Here is a 25,067-nt window from a genome sequence, read left to right on the forward strand (position 1 = left end):
TAACCATTTAAAATATATAATAAATATTTTCCTCCATTTTTCATTTCTATTTTATTTATTTATTTCTTAATGTGGTGCTGAGGATCAAACTCAGTTCTCACACATGGTAGGCAAGCGCTCTACCACCAAGCCACAACCCCAGCCCTTTCATTTGTATTTTAACTCTTTTTATGGTATATATCATGGTATATATGCCAATGTTTAAATTTAATAAATTAGAAAATAGTGTCCTTTTGGGGCTTATAAATGCATTTGTGTTCCAAGATTATAAAAACACAGATTACTGTTTTTAAAATGAGATCATTATATCTGTATTTTCAACAACTGCAAGAATCACAGATAACCTCACTTAATTTTACATCACATTTCTCAACTGACTTTATTCAGCAAAGAATAAATATCATAAATAAGTTTCTAAATGGGTGATCACGTTAAAATTGCAGCGACACAAATTGCCCTATCATGGCAGCTACCGGATCAAGAGAACCAAGAAGTGTTTGCTTCAAAATATCAAGAAACAGAACATCAAAGTAACTAACGTAACAAACCCAGCTTCTCAATTACACCTAATTATATTGTCAACATAAAGAAACAATTGATTTGAGTCTCTAAAGAAACAGATTGCCAATTTAGGTATATAATTAAGTTCATACTTTATAACTTTTCAAAACCAATTCCTACCACTCCATCCCATCAAAATTGATCTTAAAACTACTAAAATAAAAATGCATTTGAATTTCAAATACCTATGCATTTAAAACAAACTTGTAAAGGTATCTAATATTAATAGAGCAAGGGCTCAGACTTCACCAGAAAGTGCAGCAAACATGAGGGCCGTGTATCCATGTTCATGTTGATGACAATTCACATCAGCTCCGTGTCGCAAAAGTAACTTGCACATGTCGAGTTTTCCTTTATATGCTGCATGCATGAGAGGAGTCATTCCATTCTTCAACCAAAAGGAAAAATGTATTAATTTTACATATTTATATTTTCCTTACCATGAATATAAAATAAACATGAATTAATAAAAGCATGTTAAAGCCTGCAAACTATTTTTTATTTTTTCTAGTTCATTATATACAAACTATTTTTATATTCATTTCTCCACTGAATCCTTCATCAACTTTTGAGATTTTTTTTTCTAGTTCATTATATGCAAACTATTTTTATATTCATTTCTCCACCTGAATCCTTCATCAACTTTTCAGATTTTTTTTATACAGCAACATACAGATTTGGAAAGGATGTGTTTGATTCTTTGTTACATGGGGGGGGGGGGGGCAAAAACAAGTACACAGATTTCCAATGTTCTCATCTCTACTATATACTTAGCTCCTGGGGAACATATAAACTCATAATATCAAACTCAAGAAAAACCTTGAAGCAAACGAAACCCATCAAAAGGAAAGTTGAATAAAGTACAGCGTATTCTTAACCGTGGATATTATTAAGTTATCAAATAAACTAATTCATCTGTACCTACTGAATTGGAAAAGTTTGAATGACTGCCAATGAGAAAAAGAAGGTATAGCAAATGTTTATTAGAGTGATATTATTTCGAAAAACAAATATACCCAAATCACATAGTTTAATCACACTATGACATCACATATGTTTTATACATACATACACACACAAACCACGTACACACACAGAGCTGGTTGGTAGTATTCATACTGGACTATACTGTTTGGTCTCCAAATATTTTGTGCATATTTGATGAAACAGTCATCTTTATATGTACTGTGCTCCTAATATTATTTGATGAATAAATTAATGAGCTATTTTCTATGAGTGAATTTTCTCCAAACTAAACTCTATATGCTGGAATGCCAAAGTGGTTTAGGATAAAAACCTTCTTAGCTATACAATCCCTTACTATTGTAATCTTAGAATGCTAACATAATTTGAGTTGTTCTTGATGATTTCAAACATCCCCGCCCACCTCCACCCTCATATTGAGGACTGAAACCAGGAGGCTCTACTACTAAGCTACATCTCTAGCCTTTTTAAAAAAACTTTACATGTCTCACTAAGTTGCCCGGGATGTCCTTGAATTTGCAATCCTCCTGCCTCATCCTCCTGAGTAGCAGGAATTACAGGCTTGTTCCAGCATTCCTGGCCAGACTATTATTCTTGTTAACACAATGCCATACTGTTCTTAAAAAGGTTGCTGACAGAAGGATAGGACTTTTCAGGTGGTTGCACAAGAGGAAACTCAGTGGGAGTAACCAGTGTTTCTTGGGTGTAAGAATGGAAAAATAAGGAAATAATAACTTAAGACATCCTTAATTGAGTGTTTTTTACAGGAATGCAGTGGGCAGGTTAGTGCGGCACTCATTGTACACATGTACCTAGGCCACCAGTGGAGTGCTTTAGGGAAAGGGAATGAACTGCATAGTCATTAGCCTCTGAATAAATCAAAGAACATAGGGTGAGTGCCCTAATGGATGATGAAACCTGTACATAAAAGGATAGTGTGTAGAGCAGGCTGGAGGACTTAGTACCATGGTGGTAACAATGAAGCAATCAAGTATTTCTTTCACAAATTTTTAGGACTCAGGCTTCAATCAGGGAGTTTAACATTTTCTATTCATCCAGAACAGTGGGCAGCCAAAGGGTGCCTGTTTTCTTGTCTGTGCTTTAACTCTCTATGTTAATGAGTTCTGCCCATTGATCTGTCTATCTCTCTTTGTTTCCCACTACTCCTTTTCCATTCATTTTAAAATTCTCTTTTTTCTTCTCTCTTGTTATTTCTCATTTACCAGTTATCACCATAGCAAGAATTGTATTCTAGAGTCAATCAACCAATGAGTGATCTTCTTTCCAAAATGTAAAGTTATCTCAATTACATCATTTATAGGGCAATCTCTGAACCTGATGTTTTCTTGTGTCAATAATGTAGTGTGTATTTTTTGCCATAACAATTCAGTGGTGTGCTGAATATTTCTAGGGATTAGAAACCAAACTCATAGAAGCAACAACTTTAGCTTTCAAAGAATTGGGTAGCCTTTACAATTCTTTAAATACAATGACTTTAAAAATGATTGATATTCATCTTCCACAATTCTTAAATCAAAGAATTCATCAATATTAGGCTATTATGCTGTACGTCTGTAGGAGCTCTAATTTCTTCATATCTTCAATGATATTCATTATTACCTACTTTTTAAAATTAGAACTATCCCAAGTAAATATGAAGTAGTATCTCATTGTGGCTTTGATTTGCATTTCCCTGGTAGCTAATGATATTGAGCATTTTTTCATATGTATATTGATCATTGATCTATTTTATATAGAGCAAAGGAATTTTTTAATAAAGTTATATGTACCTTAATAATTAATTTATAGATGTTTTTAAAGTATGTTCTTGCTGTAAATCCCTCATCACATATACTTTGTAAAAATTTTTTCCTATTCTATAGGCTCTATTTTCATTTTCTTAATGGTGTGCCTTGAAACACAAAAGGTTTTATTTTGGTGACTTCCAATTTATCTAGACTTCATTTTGTGGCTTGGCTTTATTGCTTTTTAAATTTTATTGTATTTAATTTTATTTTTCTTAACTCATTTCTCCTACTTTTTGCATGTACCTTACTCTTTTTATATAATTTCATGAACTGAAAACTTAGAACACCACAAAGATTGAAAGTACAATGATAGCTTGGCATGGTGGCACACTCCTGTAATTCCAGCATCTCAGGAGGCCAAGGCAGGAAGATCTTAAGTACAAAGCCAGCCTTAGCAATCAAGTGGGGTCCTAAGCAACTTAGTGAGACCATGCCTCAAACTTTAAAAAAATAAAATAAAAAGGGCTGGGGATATGACTCAGTGGTAAAAAGTACCCATGTAAAACAGGCAGTGATAAATGCACATCATTTCTTCTAAATATCACTTTGGCCACCTAAACAGCTTTTCATAAATGTATTTTTAATTCAAAAGGCAATTTCTATTCTACTTATTCATTAATCTAAGAATTAATGAATTATTATTATTATTATTATTTTTTGTACCAGGAATTGAACCCAGAGCCACATCCCCAGCATTTTTTATTTTTTGAGACAGGATCTTGTTAAATTGCTTAGGGCCTTGCTAAGTTGCTGAGGCTGGCTTGGAACTTGCTATCCTCCTACCTCAGCCTCCCTTATTTCTGGGATTACTGGCATGCATACCACCACTAGCCTGGTGCTAAAAAATTATTTAGAGTTCACATATTCCCAGATATATGCTTTATTATTTTGATTATATTTTTATTTTTCATCTATCACACACTGCATTTGGTGAACTTGTTTGATATCAGCTAGAATTTCCTTTACAAAATAGTATAACACATAATTCATTAATATATAAAAGATCTTGTTTCTTATACTTGACCAAAGAACAATATGACTTGGGCTTAATTTGTACTTATTTGATTACTAACAAGATTATACATGTTTCAGATGCATGTCTTTTGTGACTTGCCTGTTTACATTGATTTGGAGAGTGTCACCATAATTTGAACACAAATACTAGAAAACTTTTACTGACAGATTATATGTGTCATCCATTCACATAGGAAATAAAACACTTTATTAATATTTTTCATTTTACCTCATCCAAACAGTTAACACGAACATTCTTACTGGATAAAAGTGTTCCAGCTTCTTGGACAGTACCTGAAAAAAAGTTGAAAACTAAGATTATTTACCACTAGAATTAAACATATCAAAATAATAAATTTAAAGGATTATCTGTAAAACTAAGACCAGACAGCCTTTGGGTTTCAAGAAAATAAGGCATCCAATCACATAACATTTATTCACAAAGTAGAGAGGAATAGATTTATAAAAACTAAAATAGGTTATCTTGTTTTTACTTTAACTGATCTTAAATTATGTTAAATTAGCTACATTTTCATTTTGGCTACAATATAATAACCACAAAGCATAAGATTTAATACTGAAACAAATCTTAGAGGGCATCTGATCCAAATCACCATCTACAGTTTAAATTCTAGTCAGTGTAATACTTGGAATTCAAAACACAGTCAGTATTTATATAATTTGTCAGCACTAGGTCTTGTGAATTAATGCATGTTTATAATGGAATGCTTGGTTTGGAAATGCTTAGGTGAAACTAAACTGTAAAATCTGGTGCCCAGTGAAAATGTTCTATGGTCAATATTCAAACCAGCATGCTGAAAATGATCAAATTTAAACTTGAAGGTCAGTCCTCAGTGAATTTGGAAACCAACTGAAATTGGGCCATGATTATCAGGTTTTTCCAGTCTTCTGTAAGGCATAATGGCAGAATCAAGTGTCTTCAGGAGACAATGTTGAGATTATCATCATTAATACAAGACATGTTCTGCCAAATAATTTCTGGTTTGACTGGGAAGAGAACAAAGAAATTGATGTTCTCAGGGAGAAAGGATAAGATGAGCCTCTTTTCTAAAAGAACATTATAAAGAATAGGATCATCCCCCAACCAGGTTATCTCTGCTTTTTAGAATTACTGTTCGAGAATGTACTAAATTCTGCTAGCCTTCCAGAATAAAGGTGGAATATAGAATGAAGATCGGTATGTTCTTTCTCCCCAACCTGCCCTTAGACAAGTCCTTGAGTGTTGCACTCCAACAGAGGAACAGAAATGTCCCCTCCTTATACAGAGGCATGTCTCTGTTGGGAAAATGTCAAGAGAATGATCTACATGTCCCTGGAGTATGACAGCAGCTATTTTTGTAAAGAGTGCATTTTCCTGACCCTGAACTCCAACTAAAGTCAGTTGGTATCATTAGCTTAAAAAAAAAAAAAAAAAAAAAAAAAAAAAGGCAGGGGGTTGAGTGGGGATAGGGGAGGTTTGAGTTTGTAAGCAAATTCTACATTAACCTTACCCATACCTGTGGCTTCTTGTCAGAGACTTTCTCAAAGAGCTCTAGAGAAGAATTAAAACTGAACAAAAACTCCTGCATCCCATTTTCACTTAAAGACGTTTCACATTCTCCACTGAGAACCAACTGCAGTTGCTTTCTTTCTGGCCAGGATATGTACGAACACTACAGGGATTTTGAGCATGTCAAAGCCTGCTACATGTCAAGGTGAGGATGGGGATTACAATCAAAAACATTTGGTTCTCATTAGCAAACAGTCTGCTAATTCTATAAAATGTCTGCCCAGTAGCTAACAATCTGAGTTAATCTGTTTGGTCAAGGAATTTTTTTTTTTTTTTAAGTGTAAAAAAAGCAAATCTGTAATGAAGAAAAGCAAAGCAAGCTGTAATGAAGGGAAAAACAAAAACAAAAACAAAAAAATGAACCTTTCTCTCCTGCTAAACTCTTACTCAGTTGTCTCAATATTTCACTTCTGTCACCAAATTTCCAAATGTGTAAAGGTTTTCTCCCACATACCAAGCAATTCTCAGCCAACACCAATGGGGTGTCCTCCTCAAGTTCCTAGGATGGCTCAAAGAACTCAGGGAAAACCATTTACTAACATTTCCCTATTATTTTTAAAGTACATTTCAAAGGATATAGCTGAAAAGCTCAGTGGAAGAGACACATAGGGCAAGTGTATTGTCTTTAAAGAAAAGGGGGACTTGGGAGGCTGAAGGAGGATCCCAAGTTTGAAGCCAGGCCCAGCAACTCAGTGAGACATGGTCTCAAAGAAAAAAGAACAAAACAGGGCTGCAGTGATAAAGTGTTCCCTGGGTTCAATCCCCAGAATGGTCATCCTCTAAAAAAGAAAAGGGGAACAATAAAACACCATGTCCCTGAATGCCTCCTTCGTGTTCCCCAAAACCTAGCCAAGTTAAAGGTACAATGAGAGCATGCCTGGGCAAAAATGTCCAGCTACATATTATCTTGAAGAACACTGACTTTCTCATGCACACCAGGGGCAAAAGTTAGAGCTCTCTGCTGAAAGCTACCTTCTTACATGCCAGGAAAATTACTCCTAGGGCTGCTTGTCACATAAGCAAACTAAGCAAGCTAACGCTGATGTCACTGCTTCTGTAACTTAACACATAAAACCCCTGTCAGTGGCGACTAGGGCAGAACTGAGGGCACTGTGGTAAGGATATGTGTCATTCATCTAGTCAGCCACCATGGGACAAAATCCATGAGGAACAGAGACACTACTTGGTGAAGCACTATACCATCTCTGGGCACTTTCTTGGGTCTTTTAGCAACCTTACCACTGGACTGGCACAACTGGGCTGTGGATGTGACAGTAAGGTATATGGGAAGGGGGACACAACCTTCTTTGGGTGTTCCAACTAGCAGTAATTTGGATATTCTTTGAATCTCGTAATTCAAGAATACGTATGGAGGGTTCAAAACAGACATAATCTATTATTAACTTAATCTTCATCGTGTCTGTCCTTCCTGGAGGATGGCAAGAGATTCTAATTATGACTTGGGCTGTAGTGACCAGCCCCATTCTGAAGCTATCTAAGAGCCCACCAAGAGGCAACTTATTATAAAATTATAACAAAATACACTCCTGTGACCCAGGTATTCCAAGGCATTAGCAACTGTTTTCAGTAATCAGGGTCAAAGACCAAATGTTAGAGCAAAAGATGCACCTAGCACTCTTGCTTAGGAGTTTACGAGGGTTTTAGGAATTGTGTCAGGAACTGGGGGCAGAGAGCAAACACATATTTATTTTATCACAAATATGTGTGCATGCACACACATGAAAACACATACCCACATACACTACTCAATAGGTTATGGTTAGCCTTTTGAAATGTAAGGACCAGGATGAGAAAAATTCTGAAACAGTGTGGGCTTCTATGGAATTAAAACAGGTTTTAGAAAATGGATGAGCAACAATATCAATTAAAAAAACCTGGTGTTGGCTTTTAATTTAGTGTTCCTAATTTAATGATATTAGGAAGAAAACATAAACAGTCCAGAATAGCATAGAAATGAGAAACATGGCTCATTTTGAGATTTTACTTTATTCTTTCCTTACCACCCATAGTACATCTCAAACAATATCTTGCAGTGAAGTTTAAAAGATAAACTGTGATAGTCTGAGTCAGAAATGTGTTAAATATGATTTAACAAATTCTTAAGGTAAGGATGAATCACTGAAAGGAGATATGATATCAGCCAAATTTTACCTTCTTTGGAGAAAAAAAAAATTAACAGATCCAATTTCTTTTGCTATTTTAAATAAATATTGACTTTTGTGTCTAAAAAATTAACAGATCTAAACTAATGAAAGTAATACTAATAATTTGTTTCCTTCTGAGGACTTTTCTGGGTTGCTCAAAACAAAGAAAAGAATACAACACAACCTGATTCATTAAGGTGAAACTGATCAGTTTATCTGAATAAACCAGCATTTCAGCAGGGAAAAGATGGTGCAAAGAGTGACATTCTCTGTTATTATCTTCTCTTCCTCCACACTACTGCCCTTTTAGGATATGAAATTCAACATGACCTACAAAACCCTCAGCTTCCCCATACACAAAGCAAAGATAGTAGTATCCATCCCATAGGATTCTTAAGAGGACTAAGGATTTGCCCTCTATGGGTACACTGTAAGCCTTTGTTACATATTAGACGTTCTTTTTATTTCATATTCAGAGCAGCACAATATAACTTGTTGTTACATTTCTAATATCCACATAGAGTCCATAGGTCATTACTGAAGATCATCAGATACAGATAAAGCAAACAGGGAGAAACAAACTTGTGACATTCTGTTTCCAGCAGTCCATTGGAAAATCATGAGATTCAGGCTTGTATAAGTTTGTCTTTTTGTAGTGCTGAGGATCGAAAGCAGGGCCTCGCACATGCTGGCTATTCACTCTACCACTAAGCTACACCCTCAGCCACTAGGTATGTATATATCTAAATAATTATTTTAGTGGAATCCCCAAAACTGGACACTGGAAGGAATCTGTACTCAAGGTATGGAAATAATTTGCTTGTTAGTTGCCATAAGGTATAAAAAAAAGTTATATGAAGAAATTTAAAGTGCCTTAATTTAAAAACATAGACATAGACTTTTATATAATCACAGATATAAAGCTAAAAATATATTTCTGTAGAGTATCTATCACATGCATTTAAAATAGTGGATTTGTGTGAAGTTTCTAAAAGTTCTCCTACTTCATTTTAATTGTCTATAAAGAAGAAATTAACATATTTACCATAGCAACAGATAACAGTGCTTTAAGTGCTTTACCTATACAAACTCATTTCATCCTAACAATAATGCTGTGAGGGAGGTACTATTATTTCCGTTATTCACACGGAAAAGGTGAAATTCAGGAAAAAAAACTTTCACAGTGCCACATCAGTAATAAATGATTAAGATAAGATTCAAACCAGACCACATGGCTAACCACCACCCCATAAAGAATCTTATAACATAATAATATAACAAAATAATCTCTAGCTCATCAAAATTAAATGCATTAATACATGCATAGTGGTTAAAATTGTGCCTTGCTTGTAATAACATACTGGCTATAGTTGTTATTGTCTCATATCTCCCATTACCCATATTGAGAGGGCAATGATTGCCCACAGACCTTGATTTATGAACAATGTATCACCTACTAAATCCACTTTAGTTCTTTTCTCATTGATATGGGCCAATAAAAGTGATGAAACATAGCATCCTGCACTCATGCAACTTGATCCATGATGTGAATCCAGAAACACCACAGCACTAAGAAGAGTAAATGTTCATCAATTCTGTTTTGTATAATCTTTGGAATAAAAACTGGTGGACCTCTTGGAATTTATCCAGGAATGCCCACCTTCTCTTTCAGAGACCTAGTTTATAAAACTGCTCACTGGTTTTCACTTTTAACAGTATATGTGATAGTTCTGGCCTGTTCAAAATCAGGATTCTTATCCTTGGCGGGCTGCGAGTTGATCTTTTGTCCCTTTTTGCCCAGCAAAAAACAGCAGGTACACAAGTGGAATTCATATATTTTATGAAATGAATCTCTGAGACACCAAAGACAGGGAGAGATTATTCAGAGACAGAACAGAAAGACTGTAATACCAAATAGGTCATCTAGAACTGTGCAGTACAAACAATGACAACCCAACCCAAAGTCCCTCAATTCTGGCAAAGAACACATGGTAAATTTAGCTGCAACTGACTTTGAAATGTTGAGATAAAATCAAATGGGCTTAGCCCATCATCACCTGTTGAGTTCAAATTCTTTTTTCCCCCTCCTTTACATCTGGGCTTTCCTTGTTGTTCTGAAGAATAAATTGGCCTTATTCTCGCTACTTAGAAGAAGGGAACCTGGGAGCCAGCCTTATAATGCAATTCTGGGCCTTTCTGCCATTTGAGGGCAGACGTGGCTTTCTAATTCTTGAATTTAAAACCACATTAATCATGTCGACAGTCCCACGCATCCTTGTCCCAGCGCCTTGACAGTGCAGGAGAAGCATGCGGTCATGCAGTCACCTGCCAGGTAACGAGATTCAGCGGAGAACTCCTCTGGGACGTCCACTTTGGGGACTGAGGGCAAAACATGGCTTCTGGCTCGTCCCAGTGGCTTCCTTTCTACAAACCCGAGCAGCGGAAGTGGAACACGCTCAGGGAGGGTGGAAGGGAAAGCGCTGAGGAGCGGGGTTAGAAGAGCCCAGCAGTGTTAACCCCAGCAAAGGGGTGGATGTGGACGTCTTGCCAATTTTCTCGCCTCTCTGCAGAAACCTGCGGCGACCAGGGCTTCCGGAAGCAAGCCAGGGAGGCCCTAAATGCAGGGGACCTCAATGCGGCAAATTATGGACCTAGTTCTAAGCCCTTATAGGCACCCCGCTCTGTGAGAGCTCCCACCACCCTCCAAGTGGGGGCGGGGACCAGCAAGGGATCCAGATAATTCGGCCTCCGGAAGTGGAAAGGGCCCTTTAGATACCCGCCTAATAACCTAGAACTGACAGGCCACTGTCGCCAAGACGAACTGTGGTTAAAATCACCTGGAGTTTTGAAGAACAAGCACGTAGGGCACTCGCCCTGGGGATGCTTCATTATAGTCTAAGGTGGGCAGTGGAAATCCGTACGTTTCCCAAGCTGATTTTAGAGGACGCTCCTCTGCAGAGCTCCAGCAGTGTTTCTGCCTACCATACCTTCGCCCCCGCAACCGGTCCCAGACCAAAGCCAGAAACGGTTTTCTTCCGACCCCAGACTGCCAATTTCACAGAACCACAGAAAAGGTTCACCCGGACCAGGGGCACCCCTGGGGCCCAGCCACTTCTCGCAGCCAAGTTTGCAGCAGCTCCCGGATCAAAGCCCAACACCCATACCTTTCCCGATAACTTCCAGCAGTTCCTTTTCCTCCTGGGTCAGCTCGCCTTTCTTTATGTGAACCATTGCTCCCGCCAGCTTGAAGATTTAAAAAGAAAGTGTTAAAAAAGAAATGATGTGCCTGTGTTTCAAACGTCAACCGCAAAGAGGCAATTTGAGACCAGGGCACTGAAGCCAACCGCGGAAGCACTTCTCTGGCTCCTACAGGCTGGCGGGCTAGGAGCGAGCTCCGGCGAGCCGGGAAGGCGGACTCCGCAGATCCAGCTGCAGTCACCGCCCCCGCGCGTCATTGGCCTGGCCAGAAGGAGGAGCTGCAATAGGCAGCTACAAGAGATTCCAATTGGAGCAGCCTACGAGGGAAAAATCAAGTGGGAAAAACTAGAGGGGGGTATTAAATTCGCCTTATACACTCCCACGCCTACATCACGTCCGGCTAAGTTATCTGGGAATAAGCAATATTTAAAATTCTGTATCCTGCATTCTCTGTCTGACATTGCCTTCCTGGCGTGCGCAAAGTTCTGCAAGTCTCGCTACAAACGCGCAAAAACCCCCGTAGTGGTGCGATCCGGGCGGGGGGCGGGCTCGGAGGAGGGGGCGGTACGGGAGGCGGAGCTTCGCTGGGCTCCGTGTGTCTATGTCAATGTGTCTGTCCTTCACTCCTCCATTGTCTGCCGCCGCCACTGCAGCTGCAGGAGTTTCCGCAGCCCCCAGCCTCGCGCGTCGTCGCTACCTCCTCGGACAGGTAAGAGGAAGCCCAGATGGGACCGGGAGACCTAGCAGGATTGTGGAAGCCGTGGCCGCCGCCGCGTCGGGGGCTTCCACACGGCCAAAGCAGGCGGGGAAAAAGCATGTGCCTCCTGGGGTGGCGTCCTGCCTCTAGGTGAAGAAGCCCCCATTCTACCCGCTCATCGCCACATGTATCATGTATCGGTGTCCTGGGATGGAGACTCCCGACTCGCCACGTTTGACCATCCCAGGAGATCCTGCGAGCACTAGCGGGCGGGGGCCGACCACGCGGTGGGAAGTGGCGGGTGCACATGGTCTCGTGCGTGGCACAGCCAGATGCGACCTCCGGGGAGGCGGGCACTGGGGCTCTGGGCTAGAAGTAAGGATTAGAGCTCCCCTTTGCGAGCGAGATGAGCTCATGGTAAAGGACTCGGAGAAGGTAGTTTTCTTTTGGCAAACCTCGTTCTCCCCATTACTTGTCATCTCCTTTTGGCCTCTGTGGAAGCTGTAGGAGAAAACCGGACCTGATCGCCCAGTGGTGCCTGTTAAGGATGTTTGGAAGCAATTTACACTTCCACTAATGCTAGATTTATGAGATACAGCCTGGAGGAAGGGGCAGGAAGGGCCGCTTCACTCTGCTAGAGTTCCCAGTCTCTTTGTAACTCAGATTTTGAGATTTATGGAATAGGGAGGGGAAGGAGGGGCGGAGATTAAATTGGTGTTGCTGTCTATATATAGTCTTAGATTAGCCTCTTAATCCAAACTTCATTCAAATGTGATAATGTAGCCGAGCTTCCCATAGGTAAATAGGGGGTATATAAAAGTGTGCACTCTTCAGTGGCTTAGAAACAAGACTCGCTTTCTGAAATATGTAGTCAGTCATTCCTCCAAGATGTACATCCATAATGTATTTACAGCATCAATGAAAGCTTCTTTAGAAATTACTGTTTGCAGTTTTACTGTTGTTTGTCTACAGGCAAGTATTGATGTTTCTCTCAAGACCCATCTGTGTCAAAGAGAAATATTTGAATAATTATGTAGATGGTTTTTGTTAAGCATCCCCAGGACCACTTTTTCTTCCCATAGTGCCATATATAAAGTGAAATGCATTTTTCTCTAGCCTTATGTCTTCATTGTGCAGAAAGCATTTACTGACTCTTTTGAAATCCAGGGAAGATATTCATCATTATTTCTTACCTTTAACAAAAATCTTTCCTAAACTCCAGCTGCCTCTCCATGACACCCCTGGTCCCCCTGACAGGCTTCGGCTTTTGGGGAGGAGGGTAGATCTGGGCCAGAATATCTCATATGAAAATGGTTTGAAATTATTCATCTCCATGTATAACAAAGAAACTTTTGTTTGATGATGCTTTAATAATGATGTAGCTGTTCAAACAAGTAGCATAGCTTTTGAGAGAGACCAGTCTTTTGTAACACTCAGAAAATGCTTTACTGCCACAGTTACAATCAATTTATAATGTATCATGCCAAAGAACCCAGGAGCCTAAAAAAATGCTTGAGGAGTAACCTCAACATGTGACATAACATCTTACCAGCAGATGCATAGGCAGAATTGGGTGCTTCCCTGCCAGTGTTTCCATCTCTTGTGCCAAATCTGGGTCATGGTTACTTGAAGGTCACACCTGTTTGTCTTGCTGGGTTGTCAGTTCCTCGAGGATACAAATTATTATCAATTTTCTTGGTGCTTTATGATCCCTGGTTAGTCTGTGAATAATGACTTTAATCAATTTAGAGTCAATGACATTTAAAAGACAAAGAAAAACTAACATCCACCTAGAAATGCAGATAAACCACATGTTCAGTTTAGATTTCCAGAAATATACCTAATGGAGAGTCTTCATCAGATAGATTAAGTTAATAACTTTATATAATATAAATATTTGATGTATGGATAGAATTAATTAATGAGCATATTAAAATGTTTTCACATCAAAGAAATATTTTGATAATAAAATTGCTATTCAATATTGAGTATTTAGTCTGTTCTAGCTATTCTACCAGATGCTTTGCATGGAATTATTTTTTCCTTGTTCTAACAACCCAGGAATTAGCCAGTATTGTGCCTTTATGCAAATAAGAGAACAGAAATTAAGGTAAATTAATTTGCTTATGACCCTATAGTTAGAAAGTGTCAAAGCCAGAATTGGAACTCAGAGTGGTTGGTCTGTCTCTAAAACTTTTTCTTTTCATTATTCTCTATGTGCCTGCGAGGTGAGGCACATTGTACATTTTTTGGCTACCTAATAGTTAATATGTCCATGTGTTTCAGCATGCAAAGGTACAGAAGTCTCTCTCCCACTTCTTCCCCAAGTTCCTTCTCCATTACCTACAACCAAAGGGAATGTATGTCTTCTTTCTGAAATATAGCATGTATGTATATTTCTACTACTTTTTCTTTTTCTTTCTTTCTTTGTTTCCTTCCTTCCTTCCCTTTCTTTTTCCAGAATTGGGAATATACTAATAGGCCATTGTTTAATGAAATTTGTGTGGTACTTTCTTCCATATCTACTCCACCTTTTTAAAAATAATCATTTCTGAAATGTCTGAAATATTCTCATCTCCTTTTCCACTGCTACTGCCTTAGACTTCTTCTGGCCTATTATGGTGGATGCCTAAATAGCCTGCTTCTTTCTCTTCTCTACCCATCCAGCTAATTCAAGGAATTCTCAGTTCAACATATATTGAACACTCATCAGGCTCTCCACTGGCCACAGAACAGGATTCCATCTTGTGGTCCCAGCAAGCATTTCCAGTCAGCCAGGCCCTCCCACATTGCCCTAAGGTCACCACACTGCTGGTTCCCTAACCTGCCAGTAATTTCCACCCCTTTGTTCTTGCTTTTCTCTTCCTGGAATAACCTCCCTTCCTTCTTCACCCAGTCTCTTCTCCCCAGATCTGATGAGCTCAACTCTCAAGACCTGACTTAAATATAAGTGTTTTCCTCCAACTATGATTTGCTTCTCCCACCCTGTCCAGTGAGGGGAGTATAGACCCTATTATAATAATAAAACCTAAATATTGTGTTCACACACGTTATTCAGGTCTATGAGCAAGTGAGTAAAGAAAATCTTTGCACAAAGATGGCATTGACAAGCATCCCAGTAGCTAGTACTATTATTGGTGTTCCCTAATTCTCTCCTATCTTACGGACCCCAGGCCATGCCCATTCCCCCTTAACCTCTTCTGAATTAACTTCTGTGCTTCTGGATATGTATCCACATAAAAATACATAAAGCTTACACCACTATCATCATATTCTAATATAGCTTATGTTAATTTATTTGGCCCCTTCCTCTTCTATGCTATAAATTAACTAGGTCAGATTCGTCTTTGTTTCTCAAGATATAACCCAGTAACTTGCTCAGTGAATGCTGAGATGAATTCATTTGATCTCTAAGTTATTTTAGGTGGATTTGCTTTCCTACTTGACTAATCCTTCCTGGCAATGTGAGGTGATGTGGCACTGAGCACATATAACCATAACCAGGGGCAGAAAGTCTTTAAATGCTTTGAGTCTCAAGCCTCTTGACATTTGAGTGAATGCTGTCAACCAAGAAAAGAAAAATTGTTCATAGGCAATATTAGAAATTTGTCATATCATTCCTGGATTCCTCCATTCAAGCCTCTGATCTCTAGCTCCAGTTTAAGAGGACCCTGTGTCCTTTTTATTGCAGTGTACAGCTCCCTTTTGAGTTTTAAATATTATATCTTCCAGATACTATTTTCCTTGACATTTTCTTAGACTTAATACTGGCACCACATCTTAACTGATATTTGATATTAAGGAATTTTAATTGTTTTTAGGTTTGAAATAATGTTATAGTTGTGTTTTTAAAACATCCCTTATCTTTCAGATACATGTTCTGAATTATTTAAATGGGGGGAGGATGGTATGACATCTGGGATTTGCTTTAATGTAATTCTGTGGCAGGGGAGAGGGACTGAGTAAGGATATAAATGAGACAAAATTAACTATGCTGTTAGTGGCTGAAGCTGGATGATGGCTGCATTATACTGTTCTCTCTTCTGTGGATGTGTTTGAAATTTTCTGTAATGACAGTTTTAAAGGGAAAATTTGGAAGTATTACAGCCCCTAAGAAATTGCTGGTTTTATTTTATTTTTTCACATAACATGAACTAATATGAATGCAAATGTAATTTCTCTATATTTGGAGTTTGACGTGCAATTATTCATTTAAGTGCTAAAACAGTTACACTTAAATCTGCAAAGGACTGTCTTGTGAACAATACATTTCCATAAGCAAATCATATCACATTTTAAACTTCTTGACAAAACTAGATGGTAGGTGGAATCACTCAGTGCTTGTTTCACAGTTTTATGAGTATCTTGCTGGCAGTTAATCTCCATCGTTTTTGGAAACCAACAAAGTAATTTACAGAAGGGGTGCAAATATATTTAGTTTAGCTAAGAATTGAAATGTGAATGAAGTGGAGATATCGATTCTCTTCTATGCCTCCTAAGCCAACTTCAGAAAGTTTTCCCCAAAAAGAAGTATGGAAACTGTTGTGAGCAGTATCAGCATTGTTAGGATAACTATGTTAATATAGAAAAATCAGGGTCAGGCACAGGACAGATTGTGCCTGCTAGTTTCTTATTCAGGGTTTGCTTAAATGAACACTGACTTAGATGCTTTCTTTCTGCTTCTTATAACTTTGTAGTTTGTTTCCTGGTATTCGCACATCTTTGTGGGTCTGGTTTGTGGTTCAGTGGTAAAGCAGTTGCCTAACATGTATGAGGATTGAGTTCAATCCCTAATACCACACACACAAAAAAAAGAGGGGAAAATTTTTCTTTATATTTTGGATATGTTTAATATTATTTTTATCATGTCTTCACACACATTGTTTGGAGGGTTTTTAGAGATCATTTAATTACTATAAAATCTACCAATATTAGTAGTTCCTGCACAAGAATGCTTTCCATTCTTAGCTCACTCTGGTGTCTGTGTATTGAGGCCATGGATCTCTTCAGCAGGTATCCCTTAAGCTGTCAGGTGCCAAGTGGAATAATTTGGCCTGTTCCAAATTTGGCATGTGTTGAATAAACGGTGCCAAAAATGCTGAGATAGTCATATTTGTAAACTATCTGCATTGAAAATAAAGGTTTAGATAGCTCACTGAATGAACCATTCTTTGTTAAATGCAAAAGAGACAGTGTTCTCTTTATTCTTTTCTTGGATTGTAGCATTAGGCGCTTCCTTTGATTTTGTTTGATATATGTTAAGAACAAAGAAAATATGATGATGTAGGTAAGAAAGAATAATGTCCCACACTAATATTAAGGATAGTATAATCCTTTGACTATCTTTAATTCTCTTGATTCTGGAAATGTTAATATTTTAATAGGAAAACAATAAATATTTAAGATGGAAAATTAAAGTTCTCTTTTCATATTTCAACTTATTTTATACAAGATGAAGACTTTTAGAAATAATTATTAGATGTACTGTTATTTTTGAGGACTTCAGATGCATCTCAAGAAAAGGAAATAGTAAGGGTACTAGGACTCAGCCATTGTAGAGAACATATCATAAGCTTCTATGGGGTGTGCAGTATTTTCATATTCTCCTGTCATCCTTTTTGTGTATTCACAAAAAGGTCTTTAATGCTTTTCAAACTCATCTAGACAGTTTTCTAGATTTATAGTCATTTCTAAAGGAAAAAAAGGACATGACAAAATGTTTTCTCAGTGTACAAAGTTATAGAATGGGGCTATTATAAACAGGAAAGGGGACCCTAAGTAGATGGTAAGAGGAAACTGCTGGCTGAAGGAAGAGGATGTAGGGTTGGTGTTTGGGAGGCTAAAGATTGTTTTTTGCTAGAATTTATTTCTACCAGAAACAGTTTAGAAACTAGATCCTATAGTGTTACAGAAATCATGGTACCATAAATTTCCTAATGTTAGTATTTCCTAAGAGGCAGTATTTTTGTTAAATCCTCTCTCTAAATACAAATACAATTATTTTCCTTAAAAGAACTCAAACCAGTCATGGTAGCACACACCTGTAATTTCAGCCACTCAGGAGGCTGAAGCAAGAGGATCGCAAAGTTGAAAGCTAGCCTCAGCAACTTGGTGAGACCCTAGCAAATTAATAAGACCCTATCCCAAAATAAAATTAATAAATAAAAAGAGGTAGAGATGTGACTGAGTGGTTAAGTGCCCCTGGGTTCAATTCCTGGTACCCAAAGAAAAAATGATGAACTATATGGAGAGCTATTTGGCATTTTGGAGATAACATCTGCTAATTCAATTTATTCTAGTGATAAACTAGACTTTAAATTAATTTATTTACTCGACCTAATTCTAGACTATAGGATCTATGAGGCAAATAATGAGAAAACTGCCTTTAAGAATTATATAAATAACTTTCCAAGATACTGCCACAACTTTGGCTCTTTGAAAAGTGCATTGAGTAGAGACAGTTTATGGGCTCTGGCCCCTACTTTTCTGACTTTGTAAGCTCCAGATAAGCAAGAATCTTTCTGCTTTGATCTCCACTGTATCATCGATATAAAGTGAAACACATGCCCTCAGCCAAGTGGTTTATCATCTCCACGCCTTATCTTGGGGTTAGCTGAGACCTGGGTTTAGAGCCATGGTTTTCAAAGTGTTCCATTCCTCATAGATGTTGATTATAATTTAAAGAGAGAAAAAAAAAAAGCAGTGTTATTAAAACATTAATAGACACAACTGCAACTCAAATGCATGATATAATGTATGATTGATCGTCCTACTGCCATATTTCTTTTCTTGTCCTTCTTTTTTTTTGTTTTTGTTTTGGTCAGTGCTTGGAACAAAGCTTTGCCTGCTAGAAAGGGAGCATCGAAAACTTCTCTGATCTGCTCCCTACTGTCTCCCCTATCAACTAAGTATGAGACCTGGATGTATTTTGGCAAACAAATGAATAAATTATTCTCTATGTTTGAATCTTACTGAGAGAGTTTGTAGTGTTAGACTGGTCTCCCCACCTCCTTTTAATTTTTTTTTTTTGTTTGTTTTTTGTGGTGCTGGTATTGACCCATGGCTTTGTGAATTTGAGGCAAGCACTCTACCAACTAAGCTAAATCCCCAGCCCACCTTCTTTTAATGTGAATTCGTGTAGTCTACTTCTATACAGTTGTATCAGGGAATATAGTCCAATATCATTGGTGTGCTGTGCCCTATGTAGTTCATGTTCTCACTGTGTGTAATAGGCATATGTTGTGTGTGAGTGTGTGTGTGAGGGGGGGGCTGGTGAGAAACCCTTCACATAAAGCTTCACTTGCTAGACAGGCTTGGGCATGTCTCTGGGAGGATGGGGCAGGAGTTTCTTGGTTGAGAGAACTAATAAGTGAGTAAATGTTTGGACACATGCCCACTACCACCTTTAAGCTTCTAGAGAGTTTATTACCATGTGTTTTAAACAGTTGCTACAATGCAAAAATCTTCCACTATTACCAGTCTTGTACATTATTTTTTTCCCCAGAAGATTCTGTTTTCCTTTCTCCTTGGTTAAAATCCTGTGAAGAGAGAGAGAGAGAGAGAGAGAGAGACACTTCAGTACTCATGGTTGTAACTTCAATCCTGGCTTCCATTTTGACCCACTAGCCACAAACACTCCCATGAGATTTATGTTCATCAGGCCCTTATAAACTGACTGCTCTCTGGCATTTGATTTGCATTCCTTGCATTGACTGGATTTTCTTACCTCAGTTAGGAAGGCCTTGATTGTATGTGCATCTTGGATGTATGTGCATTTAGGTGAAAGGCAAATCTCATGTAAAGATCATCTTTCTCCTGTACCAAGAAGGGCTCAACCTTTATTTAGGAACCTTCTGAAGAGGTAGACATTTTCTGGAGGAATTAGCACTGGAGATGAGGAGACTTTTTTACCTTTGTTTTTTCTTCGATATTGGTGAAAATCTCATGTACGTATTTTCTGAAAATCGTGTAGTACAATGTTAAAGAGTTAGAATTATTATCATTCCCATAGAGTGCAACTAGCACATTAGAACAAGAGTGAAAAATTGAGAAATGGACTTCACTTTTTATTTTATGCCCCTTTATACATTGTTAGTATTTGTTGTTGTTTGCTATAAAGACATTGTCAATATAGAAACCATCTTGTTATTTCTGGAGCTTAGAACTATAATACGATTAACCAAATTTCTAGAATATTTTCCTCTCCAAGAAAGGTTTCTACTTTTCCTAAAGTGAAACATTGAAACACAACCCCCACCCCCACCCCCACCCCACTCTTTGCTGAAGATCAAACCCAGCGTCTTGTGCATGCTAGGTAAGTGCTGTACCCTGAGTTACATCCCCAGCCCAAAACAATGCTTTTAAAAGAAAGATGCTAAAAACTTTCTTTGAATTAAGTCATACAACTACAAGTCCTAATGCAATTTTTATTTTAAGTTACACTTTAAGATTAGAAAAGATGATAGAATTGGATTTTAATTTTTTTCTACATATATGCTCTCTATGATAAAGAAGAAGGAATTTACATTTTATTTAAATGTGTCTGATTATCATTTGCAGAAAGCTAAATTTACATTTTTCCTAATTTTTTTTCTAAATTTTCTAGAATCTACATGGTAAGCTGACTTTATAATTAGAGTTATTTTAAAGAAATTATTTTCTCTTACAAGCACTTTTTCACACCTTTGTCAAATAAGGAAGTGGCATATACTATTGTATATGAAATATATGGCCATATGTTAATAAGAAAAAAACAATCATAATGGGTAAAATAAACCCAAATGTTGGAACATATGGACCTTCCAAATCATCACCTTGCAAGATTGTATATTCACTGTGCTGATACTTCAACTAATGAATAATGTTTTTGAAATTTCTCTTGAAAAGTTTTTATGCCTTGAATGCCATTGGTTTTTTTTTTCAATATTTATTTCGAGTACATAAAAAGTATGTATATCCAGGAAATATGACATGATTGAAATACACAGAAATAGAAATAGAAATACACAGACCAGGTAGCTTCAAAATGGCCACATGCCTTTTCAACAGATTAGATTCTGAATTATCTCTGATTTCCTAAAATTAAACCCTCCATCAAGCAGTAAAATTTTTCATCATTGAAGATAATGAAAAGAATGTCTTGTAGACTCTGGGGGAAATTCTTTATAAAGCAGGGATTGGAGTTCAGAAATATATTAATTAAAAGGAATTTTGATTAGTAGCAGCATTATTAGCTTAATTTACAGTCTTTGTGAGTTTTTTTATTTGTTTGTTTTTGTTTGTTTTTGAGGGAAGAAGTTGTTCCATGTGTAAATTCCGAAATATGTGCTTTTTTATGAGTTAAGTTACTATGTAGCATTGTATACTTACATGTGTGTTGTTTTGGTAAATATTTTTAATGTAGAAAAAATAATGGATTTTAACAAATTTTTAAAAGTTTTTGTTCAGGAATCACTTTTTGGTATTTGCTTTGAATTTGCAGAGATCAGAATTTATTTTCTTTAAAAACCCCATGTCTTATTTAACACACACACACTTTTTCACCATTGAGTTTATTTTCATGATGACAATCTTTATCACTTGGTTTTATATATTTCTGAATTGCTGATTAGTTGACAATGTAATATAGAAAAATATTTCCACAGCAGGAGTTATAGAGGTAGTACAAGGTGTGGCTAAGCACTTCATGGCTCACTTAAGCCAAGGATTTTATGTAGTGTTGGTGTGCAGCAAGGTGAAGAACCCCCTGCTGTGCGACAGCAAAATAAAAACATTTTTTAAAACTTTTTCATTATGCATAGAGCAGTCAAATACAAACTATATTAACCAGAATAATGTATTTACTATAAACATGTTCATATCAGGAGTTAATTTGGTTTTTCCTGAGTGAGTGATTGATGTGGCTGAGTTGTTTCCTACTTTACAGCTGAGCAAATCCTGAGGGATCTGGAAAGTGATGTTACCTCCCTCTGTGGCAAGCTTTTTTTCTAAGCAGTCCCAGAAAATACAAAATCCCTGTGGTTCTGAGCTTCCTGGGCTTGTTCAGCTCCCTGAATCATTCCCCTGCCAAAGTTCATTCCCTAAAATATAGATGGCTTCCTGTGTTTACCTTTGCTCTGTGTATACATAATCAAATCATTTATATTTCTGAAGGATTTGAAAATAGGTTGTATACACTCTAACCTTTTTCTCTTACTTGAGTATTAAGAATAAGAGACTTTTCTTACAGCACCCCAGTGCAATAATAAAATTCAGTTAATTTAACAGGTGTTACTATTAGTTACCTCTTTTTGGTTCTCCTTTAATAATAAACAGTTCTTCGGTCTTTGTTGAGACATTTCTATTTTTTAAGAATACAGGCCACCTGGTTTTGGAGAGTATTCCTAGGTATACTTTTGTTTCTTGACAATTAGAGTCAGATCATGCATTTTTGTCTGAAATACCATGTGAGCAATATTCCATGCTCCTCAGTATGAACCCTCTGAAGGTTTGTTGTTGACCATGTTTCTCCAATGTGTAGTCACTATTTTTTCTTTTGTGATTCATGTGAAGATGATTTAAGGCTATGCAATTATCCTGTTGATTATCTTGGGCTTCCCAATGTACATGCACATATTCATCTTTTTTTTTCTTATATAGAGAGAGAATTTTTTAATATTTATTTTTTAGTTTTTGGCGGACACAACATCTTTGTTTGTATGTGGTGCTGAGGATCGAACCCGGGCCGAAAGCATGCCAGGCGAGCACGCTACCACTTGAACCACATCCCCAGCCCAATTCATCTTGATTTAATATACATGGATGAATCTCCCATGTTTCAATGCATGAATCAATTTGTAGTGTGATGATTGCAAACTGATTTTTCTAATTCCATGTTTCTTTTTCTTGTTTTTATTTATTTTGTTTATTGTTGATTTTGTGGTGTTGGGGAACAAAACCAGGACCTGATGCATGTTAGGCAAGCACTGTACCACTGAACTACTGTATCTCCAGGCCTCATGTTTCCTTTTCTATTTGTTGATATTCTATTGAAAGAAAATTTTTTCTATCTGTCCAATTACTTCCCTTTCCAATTACTTCCCTTGATTTCTTTAAAAGGAATATGAGCCAGGTACGGTGACATTCACCTATAATCCTAGGGACTCAGGAGGCTGAGGCAGGAGGATCCTGAGTTCAAAACCAACCTCAGCAACTTAGTAAGTCCCTAAGCAATGTAGCAAGTCCCAATCTCAAAATAAAATAAAGAAAGAAATAAGGAGGTCTAGGGATGTGACTCAGTGGTTAGGTGCCCTCCTGGGTTCAATCCTTGGTATGAATAAATAAATGGAATATGAAGTTATAAGTATGAAATTGTGGGCTCTTATTTAATAGCATATTCATCATTGCTGTTCTTTAATTATTTTGGTAATAAAATTGTCCCCAAGCTAGCTTTAGCAGAATTGTCCTCAAGATTATTCCTATGAACGTGGCTCCAGGTATAAAGTACTGGTAATTGCAACAACTCAGAAGGTTAAGGCAGGAGGATCACAAGTTAGAGGCCAGCTTGGGCAACTTAGTGAGACTCAGTCTCAAAATAAAAAATAAAAATGAACTGGGGATCCAGTTCAGTGATAGAATATTTACCTACCATGTGCAAGGCCTGAGTTACATCTCCAGTATCTCCAAAAAGAAGGATCCTGTATTGTTTTAATACTTTTCTGTTTTTTTTTAAACTACATATATTCTGGCACAAGACCTCCCAGGATCATAGTGAACCTTTCCTCGCATAGCCTTGATATCAACCATTTATTCAAGGAATCCTGGTTTCTTTTAGGAGAGAATTATATCTAATATTACAGAATTTTATTTATATCCTGTCTAATATAATTTCTCTTCATGCACAAATAATATTGTTGCTTGTAACTTTTTGGATTTGATAGGAACTTCAGAGGAGGTTAAAGTTTTTCATTTATATATATGCAATTTTTTAAAATCTATTACCTGTATTTATATTATAGAAAATCTAGAGAGGTATAGATAAGAGGAATTAAATGTCCCCTTAAGCCCACTGCTCATTGAGTGCTGGTTTATTTTACATAGCCAAATTCGCATCAGAATACAAAATTTTGCATTTTACTGTATCCACTTAGCATATTATTGTTTTCTCCAAGTCATAAAAAATAGGCAATTTCATTTTTAGTAAATGGATTTCATTTTAAAATTTGTCTTTGTCGTCTTTTTTGTTCCTATTCATTATTGCATCATCTTAAAGTAGGAAAAATTCATCTGCTGGTGCCCAACCTTATTTTTTCTAATTCTTCCTTTAAAATTATATTCTGCCTGTCCTCTACCACCCATGAATATCATAGAATATAAAATCATCAATGCAGAAATAAATCTGAGACTGGGAAACATTTATTTCATACATCATGGTACTTTTGCTTTCATATAAAATGGTCTACTCAGTGATAAGTTTATTTTCTCTGTTATTTGACATCAGTGTTTGCTAAACATAAACAGTCATTCAATTAAATACCTGCTGAGTTGCTGCTGAGGTGTGTTTAGTCCCATGTGCGAAATTTTTAGCTCTTAAATGTACCACTATTTCTTTCCTAATGTAATGTCTTTCAACCATAGCACTGTTGAAATTTTGGACCACATGATCCTTTGTTGTGGAGGGCTTTCTTATGCTCATAGCTTATAGGATATTTGACACCATTACTGTTAGATGCTGGTAGCATCTATACCCATCCTCTGACTGTGACAATCAAAAAAAATCTCTCCAGAAGCCAGACACAGTGGTCCATGACTTGTAATCTCAGTAACGTGGGAGGCTGAAGCAGGAGGTTCACAAGTTCAAGGCCAGCCTCAACAATTTAAACAATTTAGGAGGTCTTTAAGCAACTTAGTAAGATCCTATCTCAAAATAAAAAAATTTGAGACAGCTTAGTGGTTAAGTGTCCCTGGGTTCAATTCCCAGTAACAACCCCCTCAAAAAAAAAAAAAAAAAAAAAAAAAGTCTCCAGACATTGCCAAGTACAAATACTTGATACATTAATATATACAGTGTAGCCATTGGACATATCCTTGTT

General features: G+C 37.1%; 2 protein-coding genes across 2 annotated transcripts in view; one reads left to right on the top strand and one right to left on the bottom strand.

The window, feature by feature from the left end:
• Ankmy2 (ankyrin repeat and MYND domain containing 2) overlaps positions 1-11,534 on the bottom strand; it is a 34,695-nt gene extending 23,161 nt beyond the window's left edge. Inside the window, exons 1-3 of the mRNA XM_076835205.2 lie at positions 11,267-11,534; positions 4,597-4,661; positions 811-949 (exon numbers count right to left, since the gene is read on the bottom strand). Of these exons, the coding sequence (XP_076691320.1) occupies positions 811-949; positions 4,597-4,661; positions 11,267-11,333 (271 nt within the window). The 5' untranslated portion in view covers positions 11,334-11,534. The remainder of the gene's footprint in view (positions 1-810; positions 950-4,596; positions 4,662-11,266) is intronic.
• A 395-nt stretch (positions 11,535-11,929) lies between these two features.
• Bzw2 (basic leucine zipper and W2 domains 2) overlaps positions 11,930-25,067 on the top strand; it is a 56,692-nt gene continuing 43,554 nt past the window's right edge. The window contains exon 1 of the mRNA XM_076863170.1: positions 11,930-12,009. The gene's annotated coding sequence lies outside the window, so the exon portion shown is untranslated. The remainder of the gene's footprint in view (positions 12,010-25,067) is intronic.

The sequence above is a fragment of the Callospermophilus lateralis genome, chromosome 1 (genome assembly GCF_048772815.1).
Source record: "Callospermophilus lateralis isolate mCalLat2 chromosome 1, mCalLat2.hap1, whole genome shotgun sequence".
Classification (NCBI taxonomy): domain Eukaryota; kingdom Metazoa; phylum Chordata; class Mammalia; order Rodentia; family Sciuridae; genus Callospermophilus; species Callospermophilus lateralis.